Source organism: Bufo bufo, chromosome 2 (assembly GCF_905171765.1).
Source record: "Bufo bufo chromosome 2, aBufBuf1.1, whole genome shotgun sequence".
Lineage (NCBI taxonomy): Eukaryota > Metazoa > Chordata > Amphibia > Anura > Bufonidae > Bufo > Bufo bufo.
In genome coordinates this window covers 11,203,871-11,228,762 of record NC_053390.1, presented here as the reverse complement: position 1 = coordinate 11,228,762, position 24,892 = coordinate 11,203,871, and the positions used below count along the sequence as shown (strand labels likewise).

The following is a 24,892-nucleotide window of genomic DNA, read 5'->3' as shown; positions in this document are numbered from 1 at the left end:
CCCTCACACTTGGTTGTATGAATGGTGTGGTAGAGCAGACTGGTATGCAAGTTCCCTGCAGTTCCCGTTTTCTCCTTTCAGCTATGGTGGCGCTAGAGTCTCGAAATGTGTTTGTTGATGTTTTTCTTGATTGTGTTGCTGGGGTAAATTTAATTGATTTTCTGTTTCTTGAGGGTTTGGGACTAAGTATTTGCACGTTAGAGAACGAGATTCGTGTTTTTGCCATTGATTCTTCCCCTCTTTCTCAAGGGAGCCTTACTCACGTTGTTCATGATATTCATTTAAGGGTGGGTGATTCACATGCTGAGATTATTTCCTGTTTCGTCATGAAGGATTTGCCAGCTCCAATAGTTTTGTCTAGACATAACCCAATTATAGACTGGCAAGCGAGACAAATCATTGGTTGGAGCAAGTTTTGTTCGGATAATTGTCTTGTCACATCTATTTCTGAAGTGTCCGTTACGGCCTTGCCTCAGTATCTCTCTGATTTTTCGGACGTGTTTGCGGAGGGTGGGGCTCAGGAATTGCCCCCTCATCTTGACTATGATTGTCCTGTGAATCTCATTCCGGGGGCTAAGTTGCCTAAGTCTCGGCTCTACAACCTCTCGCAACCCGAGAGAGAGGTCATGCGAAAGTATGTCGCCGAGAGTTTGGCAAAGGGTCATATTAGACCATCTAAGTCTCCAGTGGCTGTAGGTTTGTTCTTCGTGAAGAAGAAAGATGGATCACTGAGACCATGTTTGTATTTCTGGGAGCTGAATCGTATTACAGTCCGGGATCCATATCCCCTGCCTTTGATCTCTGATCTTTTTGATCAGATTGTTGGAGCCAAGGTGTTCTCCAAGTTGGATTTGAGAGGAGCATACAATCTGATCAGGATCAAGGAGGGGGATGAGTGGAAAACGGCCTTCAATACGCACGAGGGTCATTTTGAGAACCTGGTAATGCCTTTTGGGTTGACGACTGCGCCAGCGGTATTTCAGCGATTCGTCAATGATATTTTTCATCATTTGGTGGGGAGGTTCGTAGTAGTCTACCTTGATGACATTTTAATTTATTCTCCTGATCTGAAGACCCATCAGGATCATGTGAGACAGGTTTTGACGATCCTGCGGGAGAATAAGTTATACGCCAAATTGGAGAAATGTTTATTTGCGGTGCAAGAGCTTCCATTTTTGGGATACATGCTTTCTGATTCTGGTTTTCGTATGGACCCCGAAAAGGTCCGGGCGGTTCTGGAGTGGGACCGACCGGAGAATCAGAAAGCTTTGATGCGATTTTTGGGGTTTACAAATTATTATAGAAAATTTATTTTGAATTATTCCACGCTAGTCAAACCTCTTACTGATATGACCAAGAAGGGCGCTGATGTCTCTGTCTGGTCGGATGAGGCATTGCAGGCCTTTTCGGCTATTAAGGAGCGTTTTGCGTCTGCTCCCATTCTGGTGCAGCCGGATGTATCTCAGCCATTCGTGGTCGAGGTCGATGCATCAGAGGTGGGGGTTGGGGCGGTGCTTTCGCAGGGTCCTTCTCCTGGCAAGTGGGTCCCGTGTGCCTTCTTCTCCAGGAAGCTCTCGGTCGCTGAGAGGAATTATGATGTTGGAGATAGGGAGTTGTTGGCGATCAAGTTGGCCTTTGAAGAATGGCATCACTGGTTAGAGGGGGCTTCTCACCCAGTTACTGTGTATACAGACCATAAGAATTTGGCTTACCTGCAATTTGCCAAGTGTCTGAACCCTAGACAGGCCAGATGGTCATTGTTTTTTACCAGGTTCAATTTCGTGGTTACCTTTCGCCCAGGGTTCAAGAACGTCAAGGCAGATGCCTTGTCTCGCAGCTTCCCTGGGGGAGGTGATTCAGAAGATCCAGCGCCGATTTTGGCGGATGGAGTGGTGGTCTCCGCTCTGTACCCTGAATTGGAGATGGAGGTGTTGGGAGCTCAGGAGGGGGCTCCTGGTTCGTGTCCCCCAGGGAGGTTGTTTGTTCCTGAGGGCCTACGATACAAGGTGTTCAAGGAACATCACGATACTGTTCTCGCTGGACATCCTGGTGGTAAGTCCACCTGTGATCTGGTGTCCCGGAGGTTCTGGTGGCCAGGTTTGCGTAAGTGTATTGAGAATTACGTGGCAGCTTGTGAAACCTGCGCTCGGTCTAAGGTTGCTCATACTCGACCGCCTGGTTCACTTCTTCCATTGTCTATTCCATCTCGTCCTTGGACACATTTGTCCATGGACTTTATTACGGACCTACCGAGTTCCTCCGGGAGAACAGTGATTTTGGTGGTAGTCGATCGTTTCAGTAAAATGGCTCACTTTATACCACTAACAAGTCTGCCTAACGCTAAGACTCTTGCGCAGATTTTTGTGGATAATATTGTTAAATTGCACGGTATTCCTTCGGATATTGTCTCTGATAGGGGCACGCAGTTTGTCTCCAGGTTTTGGAGGGCGTTCTGCTCTCGACTTGGCATTCAACTTTCTTTCTCGTCGGCTTTTCATCCACAGTCGAATGGTCAGACGGAGCATACCAATCAAAACCTGGAGACCTACTTGAGGTGCTTTGTGGCTGAGAATCAGGAGGACTGGTCCTCATTCTTGCCCTTAGCAGAATTTGCATTGAATAACCGTAGGCAGGAGTCCACGGGTAGGTCGCCATTTTTTGGCGCATACGGTTTCCATCCTCAGTTTGGTACCTTTTCTGGGTCTGGTTCCTCCGGGATGCCAGAGGAGGAGAGATTCTCTTCTGCCTTATCCTCTATCTGGCGGGGGATTCAAGGGAATTTGGAGAGGATGGGTGAGAGGTATAAACGAATGGCTGTCAGGAGACGTGTGACTGGTCCGGACCTGTGTGTGGGTGATTTGGTGTGGTTGTCCACTAGCAATATCAAGTTGAGAATGCCATCTTGGAAACTGGGTCCAAGATTTGTTGGTCCATATAAGATTTCTGCTGTGATCAATCCTGTGGCATTTCGACTTGATCTGCCGCAGACTTGGAGGATCCACGATGTCTTCCACAAGTCTTTACTAAAAAAATATGTTAAACCAGTGGTACCATCGCCATTGCCTCCTCCTCCTGTTCTGGTCGAGGGAAACTTGGAGATCTCCAGGATTCTCAACTCAAGAGTTCTGCGGGGTTCCCTCCAGTACCTGGTTCACTGGAGGGGGTACGGTCCTGAGGAGAGGATGTGGGTTCCGGCGTCAGATGTCAACGCCAGCCGTCTGGTGAGGGCCTTTCATAGGTCCCATCCGGATAAGGTTGGTCCAGGGTGTCCGGAGGTCACCCGTAGAAGGGGGGGTACTGTCATGCCCCACTCTGACGATGTGCGGAGGTCAGCCAGTATTGCAGCACGAGTCTAGTGTTTGTTTTGATGCTGTGCTGGATCCGCCTCGCATCAGGTGCACTGGGTGGAGTCATTAGTTTAAATAGTCTCCAGCTAAAGTGCTCTGAGCGGCTTATACTCATCATTGTGGTCTTGGAAGCTAGGCAGGAAGGTTGGCTGTTTGTTCCTGCTCTCAGCAGATAAGTGTCTTTTCTTGTTTGGTTGTTTATGTCATCTTACCCGTCCAGGTTCTGTGCGAGCAGGCTGCTCCTTTCTCCCCACTTCACCATCTCAGGGAGTTCAGGGTTCTGTTAGTATAGGCTGGTGGACACAGCAAATCTACCATCAAGGTTTGTCTGTGGGCTGAGCATTGTAGGGAAAGAGGTCAGGGATAAACTAGGAGGTGACCCTTTCCCTGTCTCTCGTCCAGAGCCTGGTTGGAGTGTTATCTGTTTAACTGTGCACGTCCACCGTGATAACACCCCATGAAGCCCCCCCTCACAGATTTACACCCCATAAAACCCTCAATCACAGATTTACACCCCATAAAGCCCCCTCCCACAGATTTACACCCCATAAAGCCTTCCTCACAGATTTACACCCCATGAAGCCCCCCTCACAGATTTACACCCCATAAAGCCCCCCCTCACAGATTTACACTGCATAAAGCCCCCCTCACAGATTTACAGCCCATAAAGCCCCCATCACAGATTTACACCCCATAAAGCCTCCCCCTCACAGATTTACACCCCATAAAGTCCCCCTCACAGATTTACACCCCATAAAGCCCCCCTCACATATTTACAGCCCATAAAGCCCCCCTCACAGATTTACACCCCATAAAGCCCCCCTCTCACAGATTTACACCCCATAAAGCCTCCCTCACAGATTTACACCCCATAAAGCCCCCCTCACATATTTACAGCCCATAAAGCCCCCATCACAGATTTACACCCCATAAAGCCTCCCCCTCACAGATTTACACCCCATAAAGTCCCCCTCACAGATTTACAGCCCATAAAGCCCCCCTCACATATTTACAGCCCATAAAGTCCCCCCTCACAGATTTACACTGCATAAAGCCCCCCTCACAGATTTACACCCCATAAAACCCTCAATCACAGATTTACACCCCATAAAGCCCCCTCCCACAGATTTACACCCCATAAAGCCTTCCTCACAGATTTACACCCCATAAAGCCCCCCTCACAGATTTACACCCCATAAAGCCCCCCCTCACAGATTTACACTGCATAAAGCCCCCCTCACAGATTTACACCCCATAAAGCCCCCATCACAGATTTACACCTCATAAAGCCTCCCCCTCACAGATTTACACCCCATAAAGTCCCCCTCACAGATTTACACCCCATAAAGCCCCCCTCACATATTTACAGCCCATAAAGTCCCCCTCACAGATTTACACCCCATAAAGCCTCCCTCACAGATTTACACCCCATAAAGCCCCCCTCACAGATTTACACCCCATAAAGCCCCCCTCACAGATACACCTGCACTCCATTAACCCCACTGCCCCCCTCATATATGACCTCCATGCTGTACTCCAGGACTGCAGCCCCTCCTCCTCCCTCCACAAGCTGCTGCAGTCCGGGTTTGTCAGCAATTCCCACATTTAGTCATGTGACCATGGAGGAGCATGTGACCAGTGACGTCACAGACCTCCTTCTAACAACTCCACTCTAGCATCTCCCGGCAGTGCAGCAGATACTGGGCAGGTCCTGGTCGGTAGTCACTGTTGAGCCCCGCCCCCTGTACGGATCACATGACGGTGACGTCACCCCAAGTCCTTCCCCACCTCTTCTCCCCTCCACTGCTGAGCCCCTCCCCCTGCACGGATCACATGACGGTGACGTCACCCCCAAGTCCTTCCCCACATCTTCTACTCTCCACTGCTTAGCCCCGCCCCCTACACTGATCACATGACGGTGACGTCACCCCAGGTCCTTCAGCTCCGGCAGTGCAGCAGATAGTGGGCAGGTCCTGGTCGGTAGTCAGGGCTCTTGTTCTCTCTGGTATCAGCCATTCCTCCAGCCTGCAGGTAAGATGAGCTGTGAGGAGACAGTGTGGTGGAGAGCTCAGACATGTCACCTCTGGAGATTCTCCTCCATTACACACAAGGAATCCTTCTCCGCTCCTCATCTTAGTATGATGGGGGAGGAGTAGTGGGGAGAGTGGGGGTTGTCATCATTCGCTGGCCCCTGGCTGTCCTGGTGAGGGGCCCCTGCCTCCAGGAGGAGAATGAATGGAGCGGGGCCCGGCCTGAGCTCAGCTCTCTCCAGTCTCTTCTCTAGGAGTTCTGGACACAGCTGAGCACAGCCCAGAGGTGGGACCTCCATCTATCAGACATTTATCTCCTGTGGAGCCACCAGAGATCTCCATGTTGGGGCCCCTGGAATCCATGTGGTGGGGGCTCTGAGAAGCGGGGCCCCTCCAGGCTCAGGAAGTGCGGTTCTGGAGGTGACATCTGGTCTTGTCCCCTGGATGATGTCCTCTCCTCTTCTCATAAAGGCGCCTGCAGTACTAGAAGCCTCCAGCTCCTCCAGTTCTCTCCTCTTCTCCTGAACGACCACCAAGGATGGACAGGAAGGAGATCAGCAGAAGAATATTAGACCTCACCTTGGAGATCATCTCCCTGCTGAGCGGAGAGGTAAACTTTTCTAGATTTCTCTCCTCTGTATTGTATTCTGTAACAAGTCAGACATTGGGAAGGAGAATCCATCATAGGAAGTGATAGGAAGAGTCCAGGGTCCTGGAGAACGGCCTCCAGACCTTCCAAGTGATGGAGAACCTGGAGATCAGCCCCCAATATGGTGAGTGATGTGTCATGTGACCAGTGACCAATAGTCATGTTGTAGGAGCCATGAGGAGGTAAGTAGGCACGTTGTACCAGGAGGAGAGGGCCGGAGGAGAGCACATGGCCCCTGAAGGGTTTATTCCCTAAGTGTCTCTCTCCATCCACAGGAGTACACAATAGTGAAGAAGACATCGGGGGACTGTGTGACTCCCATAATCCATCTCCAGGAGTCAGGAGGGCAGAGCAGGACCCCTCCCCCCATCACAGAGCCTCCCCCCCTGATACATGAGCAGAAGATCCTAGAACTCACCCACAAGATGATGGAGCTGCTGACTGGAGAGGTGACACTGCTGGGAACGCTGGGAAATTCTCCAGTAACAGCACTGGAGGGGTCTGGGTGATGACGGTGTCATTGTGTTGTCAGGTTCCTATAAGGTGTCAGGATGTCACTGTCTATTTCTCCATGGAGGAGTGGGAGTATATAGAAGGACACAAGGACCTGTACAAGGAGGCCATGATGGAGGAGCACCAGCCTCTTATATCACGAGGTAAGAGCCGTCATGTGCAGTGTATACACGTGTGTGCAGTGACATGTAATGGAGGAGCACCAGCCTCTTATATCACAGGGTAAGAGCCGTCATGTGCAGTGTATACACGTGTGTGCAGTGATATGTAATGGAGGAGCACCAGCCTCTTATATCACAAGGTAAGACCCATCATGTGCAGTGTATACACGTGTGTGCAGTGACATGTAATGGAGGAGCACCAGCCTCTTATATCACAAGGTAAGAGCCGTCATGTGCAGTGTGTACACGTGTGTGCAGTGACATGTAATGGAGGAGCACCAGCCTCTTATATCACAAGGTAAGAGCCGTCATGTGCAGTGTATACACGTGTGTGCAGTGATATGTAATGGAGGAGCACCAGCCTCTTATATCACAAGGTAAGAGCCGTCATGTGCAGTGTGTACATGTGTGTGTGCAGTGACATGTAATGGAGGAGCACCAGCCTCTTATATCACAAGGTAAGAGCCGTCATGTGCAGTGTATACACGTGTGTGCAGTGATATGTAATGGAGGAGCACCAGCCTCTTATATCACAAGGTAAGAGCCGTCATGTGCAGTGTATACATGTGTGTGTGCAGTGACATGTAATGGAGGAGCACCAGCCTCTTATATCACAAGGTAAGAGCCGTCATGTGCAGTGTGTACACGTGTGTGCAGTGACATGTAATGGAGGACACCAGCCTCTTATATCACAAGGTAAGAGCCGTCATGTGCAGTGTATACACGTGTGTGCAGTGACATGTAATGGAGGAGCACCAGCCTCTTATATCACAAGGTAAGAGCCGTCATGTGCAGTGTGTACACGTGTGTGCAGTGACATGTAATGGAGGAGCACCAGCCTCTTATATCACAGGGTAAGAGCCGTCATGTGCAGTGTATACACGTGTGTGCAGTGACCTGTAATGGAGGAGCACCAGCCTCTTCTATCACAAGGTAAGAGCCGTCATGTGCAGTGTGTACACGTGTGTGCAGTGACATGTAATGTAGGAGCACCAGCCTCTTATATCACAGGGTAAGAGCCGCCATGTGCAGTGTGTACACGTGTGTGCAGTGACATGTAATGGAGGAGCACCAGCCTCATATCACAAGGTAAGAGCCGTCATGTGCAGTGTGTACACGTGTGTGCAGTGACATGTAATGGAGGAGCACCAGCCTCTTATATCACAAGGTAAGAGCCGTCATGTGCAGTGTATACAGGTGTGTGCAGTGACATGTAATGGAGGAGCACCAGCCTCTTATATCACAAGGTAAGAGCCGTCATGTGCAGTGTATACAGTGACATGTAATGGAGGAGCACCAGCCTCTTATATCACAGGGTGAGAGCCGTCATGTGCAGTGTATACACGTGTGTGCAGTGACATGTAATGGAGGAGCACCAGCCTCTTATATCACAAGGTAAGAGCCGTCATGTGCAGTGTATACACGTGTGTGCAGTGACATGTAATGGAGGAGCACCAGCCTCTTATATCACAAGGTAAGAGCCGTCATGTGCAGTGTATACACGTGTGTGCAGTGACATGTAATGGAGGAGCTCCAGCCTCTTATATCACAAGGTAAGAGCAGTCATGTGCAGTGTGTACACGTGTGTGCAGTGACATGTAATGTAGGAGCACCAGCCTCTTATATCACAAGGTAAGAGCCGTCATGTGCAGTGACATGTAATGGAGGAGCTCCAGCCTCTTATATCACAAGGTAAGAGCCGTCATGTGCAGTGTATACACGTGTGTGCAGTGACATGTAATGGAGGAGCACCAGCCTCTTATATCACAGGGTAAGAGCCGTCATGTGCAGTGTATACATGTGTGTGCAGTGACATGTAATGGAGGAGCACCAGCCTCTTATATCACAGGGTAAGAGCCGTCATGTGCAGTGTATACACGTGTGTGCAGTGACATGTAATGGAGGAGCACCAGCCTCTTATATCACAAGGTAAGAGCCGTCATGTGCAGTGTATACACGTGTGTGCAGTGACATGTGATGGAGGAGCACCAGCCTCTTATATCACAAGGTAAGAGCCGTCATGTGCAGTGTATACACGTGTGTGCAGTGACATGTAATGGAGGAGCACCAGCCTCTTATATCATAAGGTAAGAGCCGTCATGTGCAGTGTATACACGTGTGTGCAGTGACATGTAATGGAGGAGCACCAGCCTCTTATATCACAAGGTAGGACCCGTCATGTGCAGTGTGTACACGTGTGTGCAGTGACATGTAATGGAGGAGCACCAGCCTCTTATATCACAAGGTAAGACCCGTCATGTGCAGTGTATACACGTGTGTGCAGTGACATGTAATGGAGGAGCTCCGGCCTCTGTATGTGCTATGGCAGATGGTACTTTTCTGTTTTTGATGCCTTTTTATGGATGCACCGTGTGTTCTGCATACACAGAGTTATGATCAGACATGTTACACGTATGTAAAGGTGCGGTCAGACATAGCACTGGATACAGTGCAGTATAAAATCCAGTTCTGTTCTGTGCACTGTGTTGTGGCTACAGACGTTCCTGTGTCTGAGGCCTAACAATATAAGGCAGCGCCTCCGTGTAGCTTTAGGACGGGCTCATACTCGTCCAGAGTCCTGAATTTGCAGGGACTGACCTACCGATTCCTTCTGTCTCAGGCCAAAACTGATTGGAGCTTATGTAAACCCCGCCCAAAAGTGGGCGTCACACTTGGGTTGGGGACGTTTTCGAGGCAGGGCTTACATGCCCCAAATTTACCAACTACAGCCCCCAGAATCACTTCCACTGGCGGACCCTCGGCACTGGGCACGATGAATTCAGCATGCCCACTCCTCGCCGCCACTAGCGGTGTCTGACAGCAGTTCGCTGCCCCCCCATCCAGAAGACATAGAAGCTGAAGCCGGAGTATTTGTATGAGAGAAGAACTTCCAGGAGAAGAAGGGTTAATCTGACCGATATTGAAGGTGTACGGCCGTTTTAGGCCTGATTTACAGACGTGTATTCTCCTCCGTGTGTGCAGTGTTCTGTGCGCCGACCAGCACCGGACCGGGGGGCTGAGATACTCAGGACATGTCTCCTGCCTCCACACACTGCACTGCCAGGAGCTTAGATACACACGGAGCTCAGAGTTTTCTGCCTCCACACACTGCACTGCCAGGAGCTTAGATACATACAGAGCTCAGAGTCTTCTGCCTCCACATACTGCACTGCCAGGAGCTTAGATACACACGGAGCTCAGAGTCTTCTGCCTCCACACACTGCACTGCCAGGAGCTTAGATACATACAGAGCTCAGAGTCTTCTGCCTCCACATACTGCACTGCCAGGAGCTTAGATATACACGGAGCTCAGAGTCTCCTGCCTCCACACACTGCACTGCCAGGAGCTTAGATACACACGAAGCTCAGAGTTTTCCTATCAGTGCAGCTTTATGAGGTCACAGTTTTGCAGGATGAGTTGTACTTTGTCTCGGTCTCATTATAGGAGACATGGGACTCACTGATTAACCTTTATCTCTCTTTTTTTGGAGGCATCATGAAGAAAACCAGCAATACGAGCCTTCTCCTGAATGAGCCACCAAGGATGGACAGGAAGGAGATCAGCAGAAGAATATTAGACCTCACCTTGGAGATCATCTCCCTGCTGAGCGGAGAGGTAAACTTTTCTAGATTTCTCTCCTCTTTATTGTATTCTGTAACAAGTCAGACATCGGGAAGGAGAATCCATCATAGGAAATGATAGGAAGAGTCCAGGGTCCTGGAGAACGGCCTCCAGACCTTCCAAGTGATGGAGAACCTGAAGATCAGCCCCCAATATGGTGAGTGATGTGTCATGTGACCAGTGACCAATAGTCATGTTGTAGGAGCCATGAGAAGGTAAGTAGGCACGTTGTACCAGGAGGAGAGCACATGGCCCCTGAAGGGTTTATTCCCTAAGTGTCTCTCTCCATCCACAGGAGTACACAATAGTGAAGAAGACATCGGGGGACTGTGTGACTCCCATCATCCATCTCCAGGAGTCAGGAGGGCGGAGCAGGACCCCTCACCCCATCACAGAGCCTCCCCCTATCACAGAGCCTCCCCCTCACCCCCTGATACATGAGCAGAAGATCCTAGAACTCACCCACAAGATTATGGAGCTGCTGACTGGAGAGGTGACACTGCTGGGAATGCTGGGAAATTCTCCAGTAACAGCACTGGAGGGGTCTGGGTGATGACGGTGTCATTGTGTTGTCAGGTTCCTATAAGGTGTCAGGACGTCACTGTCTATCTCTCCATGGAGGAGTGGGAGTATATAGAAGGACACAAGGATCTGTACAAGGAGGCCATGATGGAGGAGCACCAGCCTCTTATATCACAGGGTAAGAGCCGTCATGTGCAGTGTATACACGTGTGTGCAGTGACATGTAATGGAGGAGCACCAGCCTCTTATATCACAAGGTAAGAGCCGTCATGTGCAGTGTATACACGTGTGTGCAGTGACATGTAACTGAGGAGCACCAGCCTCTTATATCACAAGGTAAGAGCCGTCATGTGCAGTGTATACACGTGTGTGCAGTGACATGTAACTGAGGAAGTCCAGCCTCTTATATCACAAGGTAAGACCCGTCATGTGCAGACCCAGATGCGCCATTGTGACACAAAAACCAACCAGTAGGGGTATAGAGATAGACAGAAGCTCCAACCATGATGCTTCTTATTGTAGTAAACTTTTGTTCAATTATTCTTGAAGAGCAAAATGTGTTGGCAGAGAGCAGGGCTCGTTTCCAGACAAGGTCTGGCTTTTCAAATTGTTTAGTTTTATCAAGTCATGATTTACTGTATGTAATAAAAGTCAGGACCGACTGTAAACCAGAATCCTGGACTTTGTCAGGAAGTTGTAGAAACTTTATAAGGCTGGGATCACAAGTGCAGTTTTTGCACAGTTTGTTATTAGCCAAAGGCGGGAGAGGATTCAAAGTGAATGGCTTCTTCCAGCCTAAGGGGTTGTCTTATGTTCCTGTAACTAAGGTGAGATGAGACACAGTCTAGACCACCAGCCGGCTGGTAAACAGCAGAGAGCATTGGCACATAGGAGCTACGGAAACAGGATAGCACAGCAAGCTTCAGTTTCTCTAACTCAGATACAGCCTAGTTTGCTGTGTTTTTCAGTTTCCATAGCTTTTATGTGCTGCAATGGGAGCTACTGAAACAGTGGACGCTGGAGCACTCTGCTGTTTCCCGGCCGGCTAGTGGTCTGGACTTAGTAAAAGTGAGATGAGACAACCCCTTTAATAGGGATGTTATAAGTTTGTCGACTTATATTAAAAAAAAAATTTAATTTTGTATCTTTAGCAGAAAATTCCCATAAGAATTCTGAGGGAAACTTCATGTTGTCACTAAATTATAAAGTAGAAGATGAAGATGAAGACAACATGCAGTGCTCTTCAGGAGAAAACCTTAATGTACATCCAGGACTTCACAGTACAGATCTGTCATATAATCCCCCTGTTCATGAGGAATCTTCTGACCAATCACAGATTGCTACCACAAGTGCTGGTCAGAAAGGGGGTGAAAGGTTTCAAGAGATCACAAAAAGATCAAGTCTTTCTACAGACAGAAGAATTCGCACACGGGAGAAGCCGTTTTCATGTCCAAAATGTGGGAAATATTTTGCATATAAATCAGAGCTTGTTCGTCATGAGAGAAGTCACACAGGAGACAAGCCGTTTTCATGTTCAGAATGTGGGAAATGTTTTACAGTTAGACGAACTCTTGTTAAACATGTGATACGTCATAGAGGAGAGAAGCCGTATTCATGTTCAGAATGTGGGAGATGTTTTAGTGAGATCTCAAGTCTTGTTAAACATAAGAGAATTCATACAGGAGAGAAACCGTATTCATGTTCAGAATGTGGGAAATGTTTTACACATAATTCAACTCTTCATACACATCAGAGAAGTCACACAGGAGAGAAACCGTATTCATGTTCAGAATGTGGGAAATGTTTTAGTGATATCTCAAAACTTATTATACATAAGAGAATTCATACAGGAGAGAAACCGTATTCATGTTCAGAATGTGGGAAATGTTTTACACAGAAATCAAGTCTTCATACACATCAGAGAAGTCACACAGGAGAGAAGCCGTATTCATGTTCAGAATGTGGGAAATGTTTTACACAGAAATCAGGTCTTGATGCACATCAGAGAAGTCACACAGGAGAGAAACTGCATTCATGTTCAGAATGTGGGAAATGTTTTAGTGAGATATCAAGTCTTCTTGCACATCAGAGATGTCAAACAGGAGTGAAGCCGTATTCATGTTCAGAATGTGGGAAATGTTTTACATATCAATCAAGTCTTGTAATACATCAGAGAATTCACACAGGAGAGAAGCCGTATTCATGTTCAGAATGTGGGAAATGTTTTACACAGAAATCAAGTCTTGTTAAACATCAGAGATGTCACACAGGGGTGAATTCTTATTCATGTTCAGAATGTGGGAAATGTTTTACATATAAATCAAATCTTGTTACACATCAGAGAAGTCACACAGGAGAGAAGCCGTATTCATGTTCAGAATGTGGGAAATGTTTTACACAGAAATCAAGTCTTGTTACACATCAGCGAAGTCACACAGGAGAGAAGCCGTATTCATGTTCAGAATGTGGAAAATGTTTTAGTGAGATCTCAAGTCTTGTTACACATGAGAGAAGTCACACAGAAGAGAAACCATATTCATGTTCAGAATGTGGGAAATGTTTTACACAAAAACAAAGTCTTGTTACACATGCGCTAGGTCACACAGGAGAGAAACCATATTCATGTTCAGACTGTGGGAAATGTTTTACACAGAAATCAGGTCTTAATGCACATCAGAGACGTCACACAGGAGAGAAACGATATTCATGTTCAGAATGTGGGAAATGTTTTACACACAGACAAAGTTGGGTTACACATGCGCTAGATCACACAGGAGAGAAGCCAAATTCATTTAAATGTTTTAAAAAGAAACGGGATCTTATTAGAAATGTGAAAATTCATACAGGAAAGAAGCAATATTCATGTTCAGAATGTGAGCAATGTTTTACGCAAAAATCTGATCTTGATAGTCATGAGCGAAATCACAGAAGAGAAAGGATACGATCACAATTCCAGAATTTAGACTTCGATTTCGATTCCAATTAAAGAATGACATTATTTGATAACAAATAAAATAACACAATGAAATACCCACAGTAACCCATGTTGGCCATTATGTGAAGACATACTTGTTGAGGCACTTACTAATAAAGAGTCCAAACATTGTAAGATAACTATCAGACTATGTAGAGCATCGCAGCGGGATCTCACTGCACTTACTATTATTCCGGGGCGCCGCTCTCTTCTCCTCTATGTCCCCCGATATTTTCGCTGACTTGGTAACACTGGGAGGAGCCTGTCCTTTTTCTCCTGGGCGTCTCCGTCTCCCAGGCTGTAGCACTGTCCAATCGCAGCTTATGGCACCCCTTAATCAGTATTTTGTGGAAGCAGGTGTATCGCAGCCGTCAATCAGTATTTGGTGGAAAAAGGTATAAAGCAATAGCACCCCTCAATCAGTATGTTGTGGAAGAAGGTATATAGCACCCCTCTATCAATATTTGGCGGAAACTGGTATATAGCACCCTCAATCAGGATATTGTGGAAGGTGTATCACAGCCCTTAACCATTTATTTGGGGGCAACAGGTATATCACCCGTTACAATTAGTTACTCCAATAGCATTTGTCCCTCTATCTAGCTGCGGTATCGCAGCAGAACCGCACACAACTGCTGCACAATACAAATACACTATAATATAATTTCTATGTTAGAAAGTATATTATAAGTATATCGTCACCCCCCTATATTGCACCTATCGATAGCACACCTATACCAGTTCTTTAAATGACTTTTGTGGCCCTATTAGGCTGGGTTCACACGGGCGTCACGTTTTGGCTCTGGATGCGTCCCGGGTGCATTGCGGCAAACCCGTGCAAGTAGGTACGCAATTGCAGTAAGTTTTGACTGCGATTGCATTCCGTTGTTCAGTTTTTTTTTTATGTGTTTTGCTCGCGCGTGATAAAAAACTGAATGTGGTACCCAGACCCGGACTTCTTCACTCAAGTTCAGGTTTGGGTTCAAGGTTGTGTAGATGTAATTATTTTCCCTTATAACATGGTTATAAGGGAAATTAATAGCATTCCTAATATTATTATTGTATTAATACAGAATGCTTAGTAGGTCAATTGAGGGTTAAAAAAATTAACTCACCTCCAATTGATCGCGTAGCTGCCGGTCTCCTGTTCTTTTTCAGGACCTGTGGTGACATCACTGAGCTCATCACGCGGTGATGGACCATGTGATGTGACGTCACCACAGGTCCTTTAGATGGCAGCTCATGATTAAAGAAGTAAGAAGAGATCGGCAACTACGCGATCAAGAGGAGGAGGTGAGTTAATTTTTATTTTATATTTTAACCCTCAATTGACCTTCTACTAAGCATTCTGTATTAAAGAATGCTATTATTTTCCCTTATAACCATGTTATAAGGGAAAATAATACAGTGAATAGACTTTCATCTTAGCAACCATGTGTGAAAATCGCACCGCATCCGCACTTGTTTGCGGATGCTTGCGATTTTCACGCAGGCTCCATCTACTTCTATGGGGCCTGCGTTGCGTGAAAAACGCACAGTATAGAGCATGCTGCGATTTTAATACAACGCACAAGTGATGCGTGAAAATCAACGCTCATCTGCACAGCCCCATAGAAGTGAATCCGGTCCTTATTCCTGACAGCAGCCCTCAATCAGTATTTGGTGGAAACAGGTATATCGAACCCTTTATTCAGTATTTTGTGGAAGCAGGTATAGTGCAGCCCTCAATCAGTATTTTTTGGAAGCAGGTATATCAAACCCCTTAATCAGTATTTTGTGGAAGCAGGTATAACGCAGTCCTCAATCAGTATTTTGTGGAATCAGGAATATCAAACCCCTTAATCAGTATTTTGTGGAAGCAGATATATCACACCCCTCAATCAGTATTTTGTGGAAGCAGGTACAGTACAGACCAAAAGTTTGGACACACCTTCTCATTCAAAGAGTTTTCTTTAACCCTGAAATGGTTTTCCAACAGTCTTGAAGGAGTTCCCAGAGATGCTTAGCACTTGTTGGCCCTTTTGCCTTCACTCTGCGGTCCAGCTCACCCCAAACCATCTCGATTGGGTTCAGGTCCGGTGACTGTGGAGGCTAGGTCATCTGGCGCAGCACCCCATCACTCTCCTTCATGGTCAAATAGCTGTCACGGGGTTCCGAAGGTGCACTCGGTCCCCCATTGCCCGCAGACCTGTTGCTTAGCTTTTGGAATGAGGTTCTGTGTTTGACCTCATTCCCAGGGCGGCTTTACTAGCTGGGTGGCTCCCTGCTCCTAGTCTGCCTTGAGCGCCAGGCTGATCACTCGGTGCTCGACTGGTTGGTCTGTCGGTCATGTGACGCTGGCCACGTCACATGACCCTCACTCCCCACTATAAATACAGGCAGCCTGCTGGCTACAGGTTGCCTGTTAATTTCTAGGTTGCTGGCTATTTGTTGGACTGCTGAATACTTACCTGATCCTGTTCCCTGACCATCCTTTTGCCTGCTCCTCCTGTACTGCGCATCCGTCCTGGTATTGTGACCTCGGCTCCCACCTGACTACTCTCTTAGGACTCCTCTTGTACTTCTCTGCTCTCCTGGTATTTATGTCCCCGGCTTCTCCTGACAATTCTCTGCTTGCTCCATTTGTACTTTGCAGCTTTCCTGGTATTGACTCGGTCCGTTCACATCCTGTTGTTTGTCTGTCTGTCATCCCTGCACTTATTCCAAGTTAGGGATTGCCGTCCAGTTGTCCCCTGTCATTAGGACTCGCGAGGCAAGTAGGCAGGGCCAGGGGTAAGGGTGGAGCGCAGTGGTCACTTCCCTCCCCCCTGTGTGTGTGTGTGTACGCGACCGTTACAGATTAACAGGCCCAATAACAACTGTATTATGAATCCTCTGGTGACCCTGACTGACCATGTCTCTAATCTGACGCAGAGGGTGCAGGAGTTAGGGGAAAAACTCAGTTCTTTTGAGTTAGGGCAAGGTTCTTCCACTCCTCAGGCCTCTAGTCCGCATTTTGAGCCCCAGATTAAGCTCCCAGAACCCTTTTCTGGAGACCGGAGGAAGTTTCTCTCTTTTAAGGAGAGTTGCAAACTTTACTTCCGTTTGCGCCCCGTGTCCTCTGGCCCCGAGAGTCAACGCGTGGGCATTATCATTTCCCGATTACAGGGTAAAACCCCAGGACTGGGCGTTCTCTTTACCTGCTGGCACCAGTTGTTTATATTCTGTGGAGGGGTTCTTTCAGGCCTTGGGTACCCTCTATGATGAACCAGACAGGGCTCTAGTAGCCGAGACGGCTCTAAAGGCACTGGTTCAGGGCAATTTACCAGCGGAGGATTATTGCACCCAATTCAGAAGGTGGTGTGTCCCCTCAGGATGGAACGAACCAGCCCTGAAGAGTCAGTTCAGGTCAGGTCTGTCTGATAAATTAAAGGATCTTCTGGTCAGTTATCAACTTCCAGAGACCTTAGAGGAGATGATGACCCTTGTTGTCCGACTTGACCGACGGGTTAGAGAGAGACGACAGGAACAACAGTTCTCTTCCCAGATGGTGGTCCAGCCAGAGGCCTATCCCAGAGACAATGCTGAGGTCTCCACCGAGGAACCCATGCAGGTTGGCATAATCCGAGGGAATCTTCGCCGCAGATGTGGAGAATGCTTTTACTGTGGAGATCCTGACCATTGGATCAACCAGTGTCCTAAGAAGGTCCTCTCTGTCAAGTCTCCTAAGACAAGGCAACCTAAAGACCAGGTACACCCTGAATTTTCTAAATGTAAGCTTTCGGTACCCATTACGATTTCTCTGGGAGTAGATAAATGGCCGGGTAAGGCCTTTATTGATTCTGGCTCAGCGGCTAGCTTTATTGACTCTGAGTATGCTGTAAGATTGGGTATTCCTATGTTTGCCTTACCAACTCCTATCCATGTCATGGCTATTGATGCTACTCCTCTTATTGGTGGTACGGTGAGCTTATGTACCTCGGAGATTTCTCTAACCGTGGGTGTGTGCCACTCAGAGAGATGTTCGCTTCTAGTCCTGGAGAACCTACCTGCTGAGGTGGTACTAGGGTTGCCTTGGCTCCGACTACATAACCCCACTATAGATTGGTCCAATGGGGAGTTGGTGAGATGGGGGCCTAAGTGTGACTCGTGCTTGTCCGTGGTACAGGCTGGGGTCTCAGTAAAGTCTGATACTTTACCCTCTGTTGTTAGAGAATATTCTGATGTATTCTCATCACCAACCCCAGAGGTTCTACCCCCCCATAGACCTTATGATTGTACCATAGAGCTAGTAGAGGGGACAAAGTTTCCTAAAGGACGAATTTATAATCTTTCTATGCCCGAACGCAAGGCCATGGAAGATTATATTAAGGAGAGCCTTGGTAAAGGGCATATTAGACCTTCTGTCTCTCCTATGGGGGCGGGGTTTTTCTTCGTTAAGAAAAAAGATGGTGGTCTTAGGCCATGTATCGATTACCGGAGATTAAATAAAATCAATGTCCAGAATAGATACTCCCTCCCATTGATTCCGGATTTATTTAACCAGGTTCTGGGGGCAACCTGGTTTTCCAAAATTGACCTGAAAGGGGCATACAATCTAATCCGAATCAAGGAGGGAGACGAATGGAAGACGGCGTTCAATACTCCGGTAGGACACTTTGAATATCAAGTGATGCCTTTTGGACTCAGCAATGCCCCAGCTGTGTTCCAAAACTTCATGAATGACATTCTTAGGGAGTACTTAGGTAAATTTGTTATTGTCTATCTTGACGACATTTTGATATTCTCTCCTGACTTCGAATCCCATGTGTCTCATGTTAAACAAGTATTAGAGGTGTTGAGGGAGAATCAGCTATCCGCTAAACAAGAGAAATGTGTCTTTGGTGTACAGGAGATTCTGTTTCTAGGGCATGTTCTGACTCCTCACGCCTTCAAGATGGATCCTGTTAAGGTACTAGCAATTAAGGAATGGGTAAGACCTTCATCCTTAAAGGCCTTACAACGGTTCTTAGGTTTCGCCAATTACTATCGTAAATTTATTATGAATTTTTCCGTAATTGCTAAACTGTTGACCGACCTTACTAAGAAAGGGGCGGATTTGGAGAATTGGTCTACTGAGGCCATTTCTTCATTTGAAAAATTAAAAAAGGCATTCAGTAGCGCTCCCATTCTGATCCAGCCTGATCAGGAGAAACCTTTTATTGTGGAGGTGGATGCGTCCGAGGACGGCGTAGGAGCAGTCCTTTCACAAGGTCCTGCTAGCCTCACTAATCTGAGACCATGTGCCTTCTTCTCCAGGAAATTCTCTCCCACGGAGAGAAACTACGACATAGGGAATAGGGAGCTGCTGGCCATTAAATGGGTATTTGAGGAGTGGAAGCATTTCCTGGAGGGGGCAAGACATTGTGTAACTGTTGTCACTGACCATAAAAACCTTATGTTTCTCGAGTCTGCTAAGAGGTTGAATCCCCGTCAAGCCAGATGGGCTCTGTTTTTTACTCGTTTTTATTTTTCCATCACGTTCAGGCCGGGAAGTAAAAATGTGAAGGCGGACGCATTATCTCGGAGCTTCCAGGCTTTTAAACCTACTGAGGTACCACCTGAATCCATCCTACCAGCAAAAATCTTCTTAGCAGCTCTTACCCAGGATATCTCGGCTTGCATTAGGTCTGAACAACATCTGGCACCGGTATCCATCCCAACAGATAAGTTGTTTGTTCCCGTACAATTTCGTCTCCAGCTGTTGGGTGAGTGTCACGATTCTGCCTTTTGTGGACATCCGGGTGTTGAGGGCACTAAGGATCTGGTTTCTAGATCTTATTGGTGGCCCACTCTAACTAGGGATGTCAAGTCCTACGTGTCAGCCTGTGAGGTTTGTGCCAGGTCCAAGACACCTAGGACTCGCCCTGCTGGTAACCTACGACCCCTACCCATTCCCAGTAGACCCTGGTCCCATATCTCGATGGACTTTATAACTGACCTACCGCTGGCGGAGGGTAAGACTGTGGTTTGGGTAGTGGTCGATAGGTTTAGCAAGATGGTTCATTTCATTCCCCTGTCTAAACTTCCGAATGCTAAAACCCTGGCGTCTATTTTTGTGAGAGAGATTGTTCGTTTACATGGCATCCCGGAAAATATTGTTTCTGACAGGGGTGTGCAGTTTGTGTCCAAATTCTGGAGGGCCTTCTGTCAAAGATGTAAAATTTCATTGTCTTTTTCTTCCGCCTACCATCCTGAGAGTAATGGGCAGACTGAATGCCTTAATCAGTCTGTGGAACAATTCTTGAGGTTGTATGTTGCTGATGACCAGCAATTATGGGTCAAATTCCTTCCGTTGGCTGAATTTGCTTTGAATAACCGTTTCAATTCTTCTGCTGGGGTCTCCCCTTTCTTTTGTAACCATGGTTTTCATCCCCGTTTTCATTCTGGGTCGTCCGTCTCCTCCTCTAACCCTGAAGCGGATAAACTCTCCTCCGAACTGTGCACAGTTTGGGCCCGGGTTCAATCGAATCTAGAAAAGGCTCAATGTTCTCAAAAACTCAAGGCCGATAGGAGACGTTCAAGGGGGGTAAACTTTCAGGTTGGGGATAAAGTATGGTTGTCCTCCAAGAATCTATCTCTCAAGGTAACTTCTAAAAAATTTGCTCCTCGTTTTATTGGACCATATAAGATCACGGAAGTGATTAACCCGGTATCTTTTAGGTTGGAGCTGCCTGAGTCATTCCACATTCATAATGTGTTCCATAAATCTCTGCTTAAAAAATATTTTGAACCAGTAGTACCATCAAAAGCCTCGCCTCCGCCGGTTCTTGTTAATGATGCTGTCGAGTATGTGGTGTCTAAAATAGTGGATGTCAGGAAGGTGCGTAATTCCTTGCAGTACCTAATTCACTGGAAGGGGTATGGACCTGAAGAGAGATCTTGGGTACCTGCCAGGGAGGTTCATGCTCCTAGACTTGTTTGTAAATTTCATTTAGAACACCCTGAAAAGCCATCGCCTGAAGTCTTGGGTCCGGTGGCCCCTCGTAAAAGGGGGGGTACTGTCACGGGGTTCCGAAGGTGCACTCGGTCCCCCATTGCCCGCAGACCTGTTGCTGTGTTTGACCTCATTCCCAGGGCGGCTTTACTAGCTGGGTGGCTCCCTGCTCCTAGTCTGCCTTGAGCGCCGAGCTGATCACTCGGTGCTCGACTGGTTGGTCTGTCGGTCATGTGACGCTGGCCACGTCACATGACCCTCACTCCCCACTATAAATACAGGCAGCCTGCTGGCTACAGGTTGCCTGTTAATTTCTAGGTTGCTGGCTATTTGTTGGACTGCTGAATACTTACCTGATCCTGTTCCCTGACCATCCTTTTGCCTGCTCCTCCTGTACTGCGCATCCGTCCTGGTATTGTGACCTCGGCTCCCACCTGACTACTCTCTTAGGACTCCTCTTGTACTTCTCTGCTCTCCTGGTATTTATGTCCCCGGCTTCTCCTGACAATTCTATGCTTGCTCCATTTGTACTTTGCAGCTTTCCTGGTATTGACTCGGTCCGTTCACGTCCTGTTGTTTGTCTGTCTGTCATCCCTGCACTTATTCCAAGTTAGGGATTGCCGTCCAGTTGTCCCCTGTCATTAGGACTCGCGAGGCAAGTAGGCAGGGCCAGGGGTAAGGGTGGAGCGCAGTGGTCACTTCCCTCCCCCCTGTGTGTGTGTGTACGCGACCGTTACAATAGCCCTTACTTTCAAAGTTTTCCCAATTTTTCGGCTGACTAACTGACCTTCATTTCTTAAAGTAATGATGGCCACTTGTTTTTCTTTGCTGCTTTTTTCTTGCCATAATACAAATTCTAACAGTCTATTCAGTAGGACTATCAGCTGTGTATCCACCTGACTTCTCCTCAACGCCACTGATGGTCCCAACCCCATTTATAAGGCAAGAAATCCCACTTATTAAACCTGACAGGGCACACCTGTGAAGTGAAAACCATTTCAGGGGACTACCTCTTGAAGCTCATCAAGAGAATGCCAAGAGTGTGCAAAGCAGTAATCAAAGCAAAAGGTGGCTATTTTGAAGAACCTAGAATATGACATATTTTCAATTGTTTAGTTGTTTAACACTTGTTTGTTATGTATATAATTCCACATGTGTTAATTCATAGTTTTGATGCCTTCAGTGTGAATCTACAATTTTCATAGTCATGAAAATAAAGAAAACTCTTTGAATGAGAAGGTGTGTCCAAACTTTTGGTCTGTACTGTATATCAAACCCCTTAATCAGTAATTTGTGGAAGCAGGTATATCGCAGCCCTCAATCAGTATTTTGTGGAAGCAGGTATATTAAACACCTTAATCAGTATTTTGTGGAAGCCGGTATATTGCAGCTGTCACGTACAGACCAGACCACCGCGTCACGTGACAAGGGTTGCCCAAGCCCTTCAGGCCGATTCACCTCACGTCCTCACACTCTGTTACGCCCTGCGCCGAGCCGTAACTTGAGCATAAATCGCCACCTGAAGCCTGCAAGCACACCCACACACTAACACAAAACTTTCACTGCCACCTCCCTTCAGTTATAAGGTCGACAGGACACCCCTGAGTGTTCCACTCGCAAGCAGACACACACACACGGTAGTAAGCCTCATGGAAAACAACATACAGCCTCAGACTGCACACACACTCTTCATGGAGCTAACAGGTTCTTAAGGTTACAAGACAAACCATCAAACTTTTGGGTTTAATGTATTAAAAATAGAATAGCACTTGGTTACAAAAAATTATTAACAAGAGACATACATAAATGGCAAACAATGGTAAAATAAACAGGAGAAAACTAAGAAAGTTCTAATACTTAGCAGTTGTGTGGTAAAAGTCCTTTCCTCCCAGGAGATTTGGGCAGAATACTGGTGCACAAACCAATTTGATTGGATCTCCCACTTTGTGACGCCCAAATATCCAGGGATTGCAGGTTTATGCCTTTCCTCCAGGGGCAGGCCTGAGGGAGATTTTCCCTCCCACCTCTGACTCAGCCCCTCTGGCTGGGCTTGATTACCCATGCAGCCGGCCCACTGGCCATCTAGGGAACAGGTAAGAAAATATCAAAAATATATTTTCCCAGTGGCCCTGGTTAAGATACAGACCTTCTTCATAATTCATATCTCAACGTTCCAAGTCTTAGCATATCAAACGAGACATGTCCAGCACGCTCGGAAGATGAGATGCTTATTTTAAGAAGATGAAGGTGAGTTGATATGTCATGTCTGGTGTCCATGCGATGCCCCCATCATGCCAGAGGTGATAAGCTAGATTTTGGGGACATCCAATCCCTTCTGAACAAGTTATGAGGGATTACTAAATATTGTTCACTCTCTGGTTAGGAATTCCCCATACTGAGACAAGGCACCGGAGAGGCTGCTTTTCCCCTGTCCCAAGTGTGACCAGCAAACGAGCCCATCCTTGTTAGCATCTATGTGCTAACTAACCCCCAGTGGAGCAGTTTGCTGTTTTCACAGGTCTGAGGCAGACATCTCGGCAGACATCTCAATCTTACTAGATGCAGCCTTCAACCAATTAATCAATGGCTGCTGGCTTGGCAATACAAATACATAAATACATACTGTATATGAATGTGAATCACACTGGACTATGTTACGCTATGACATATACCCATAAAACATAAAATATCACAGCAAACATAACTAGGAATAAGGCGGTCCTTATTCCTGACAGCAGCCCTCAATCAGTATTTGGTGGAAACAGGTATATCAAACCCTTTATTCAGTATTTTGTGGAAGCAGGTATATCGCAGCCCTCAATCAGTATTTTTTGGAATCAGGAATATCAAACCCCTTAATCAGTATTTTGTGGAAGCAGGTATAACGCAGCCCTCAATCACTTTTTGGTGGAAACAGGTTTATCAAACCCCTTAATCAGTATTTTGTGGAAGCAGTTATATCGCAGCCCTCAATCAGTATTTTGTGGAAGCAGATATATCACACCCTCAATAACTTTTTGGTGGAAACAGGTTTATCAAACCCCTTAATCAGTATTTTGTGGAAGCAGTTATATCGCAGCCCTCAATCAGTATTTTGTGGAAGCAGGTATATCAAACCCCTCAATCAGTATTTGGTGGAAACAGCTATATTAAACCACTTAATCAATATTTTGTGGAAGCAGGTATATCACACCCTCAATTATTATTTTTTTGCCACAACAGTTATATCACACCTTATTCAAATAACAAAGTGGCTCCCCTGTTGGCTGGTATGGCTAGGTGCACTTATCAGTGTGATTCACCCAATCACGTTTATTTCTAGATATGGTAAACAGTAATGATAGGCACTCAACATCCAGAATCGCATCAAATATGTAATTTATTCAGTAATGCTTATCACTATAATTTTAAAAATGAATATTCCTGATGATTAAAAACAATGAAAAATATAAAATAAATAAAAACAATAAAAAATGTAAAATAAACCAATAAAAATAGCAATAAATCTTAGTAGTAAGGGATCCCCATGTGAGGTATCGCCAAACTTGTGGCGTGTGTAATTGCAACACACGTCACAAATAACCGGTGTGACGAGAGCCCTACTGGAGAAGCCGCCACTCCAAGATATATGCCTTCATTCGCTATAATTGAGAGTATTAATGTGCATTATACATAGCTATAAGGTCGACAAGTATCGCATAAAATTCTAGTGCAATAAGTTCTCTGTTATACCAGTCACATTGAGGCACTGTATAAATGAAAGAGTTGTTGGATACTTATGTATCGTTCTTGTTTATATTTCAATTGAATGATGTCTTATACCCCAGAATAGGACCAGTCTCTCACAAGGTGGAATTGTTATTATTCACAATTCCTTCAGATTATAAAGCTCCTTTTCACCTTAAGTGGCCTGACCGAGTATTGTTCAAATATTTATCAATAATGGTTGCGCGCTATGGTTTTGGTTACTCACCAATGATGCGGGGAAGCAGAATCGAGTGCCGGCCGTGGCGTCCCACGTGGTGCGCAGCACCGATCAATCTTACCTCCGTGTCCACCTTTTGATAGTGAGTATTGTATTGTCGCGTTGACTCTCGTGTGGTTCGGAAAGTCGGTCGG

The 24,892-nt window shown here is 46.7% G+C and overlaps 1 protein-coding gene and 1 long non-coding RNA gene across 5 annotated transcripts; both read left to right on the top strand.

The window, feature by feature from the left end:
• Positions 1 to 5,317: 5,317 nt before the first annotated feature.
• LOC120992011 lies at positions 5,318 to 10,668 on the top strand. 4 transcript variants are annotated; one of them, XR_005776889.1, is made up of 3 exons: positions 5,318 to 5,378; positions 10,192 to 10,316; positions 10,618 to 10,668. It is a non-coding gene; the product is annotated as an uncharacterized LOC120992011 (long non-coding RNA). The 4 variants fall into 4 exon arrangements; XR_005776892.1 differs by lacking the exon at positions 5,318 to 5,378 and adding an exon at positions 6,627 to 6,682; XR_005776891.1 differs by lacking the exon at positions 5,318 to 5,378 and adding an exon at positions 6,731 to 6,761.
• Positions 10,669 to 10,987: 319 nt separating this feature from the next.
• On the top strand, positions 10,988 to 13,830 carry LOC120991970 (gastrula zinc finger protein XlCGF26.1-like). Its single transcript, XM_040420729.1, has 3 exons — positions 10,988 to 11,022; positions 11,996 to 13,459; positions 13,544 to 13,830. The coding sequence occupies exons 1-3, from the start codon at positions 10,989 to 10,991 to the stop codon at positions 13,828 to 13,830; spliced, it is 1,785 nt and encodes a 594-aa protein (XP_040276663.1). The 5' UTR covers position 10,988.
• Positions 13,831 to 24,892: the final 11,062 nt, after the last annotated feature.

What these genes read in the sequence shown, in the direction of transcription:
- LOC120991970 (XM_040420729.1), top strand. Translation starts at nt 10,989, where the DNA reads ATGATGGAGGAGCACCAGCCTCTTATATCACAGG. An exon ending in CCAGCCTCTTATATCACAGG is followed by an intron (nt 11,023 to 11,995) that starts GTAAGAGCCGTC and finishes TTGTATCTTTAG; the next exon opens with CAGAAAATTCCCATAAGAAT. An exon ending in AGGTCACACAGGAGAGAAAC is followed by an intron (nt 13,460 to 13,543) that starts CATATTCATGTT and finishes CAGGAGAGAAAC; the next exon opens with GATATTCATGTTCAGAATGT.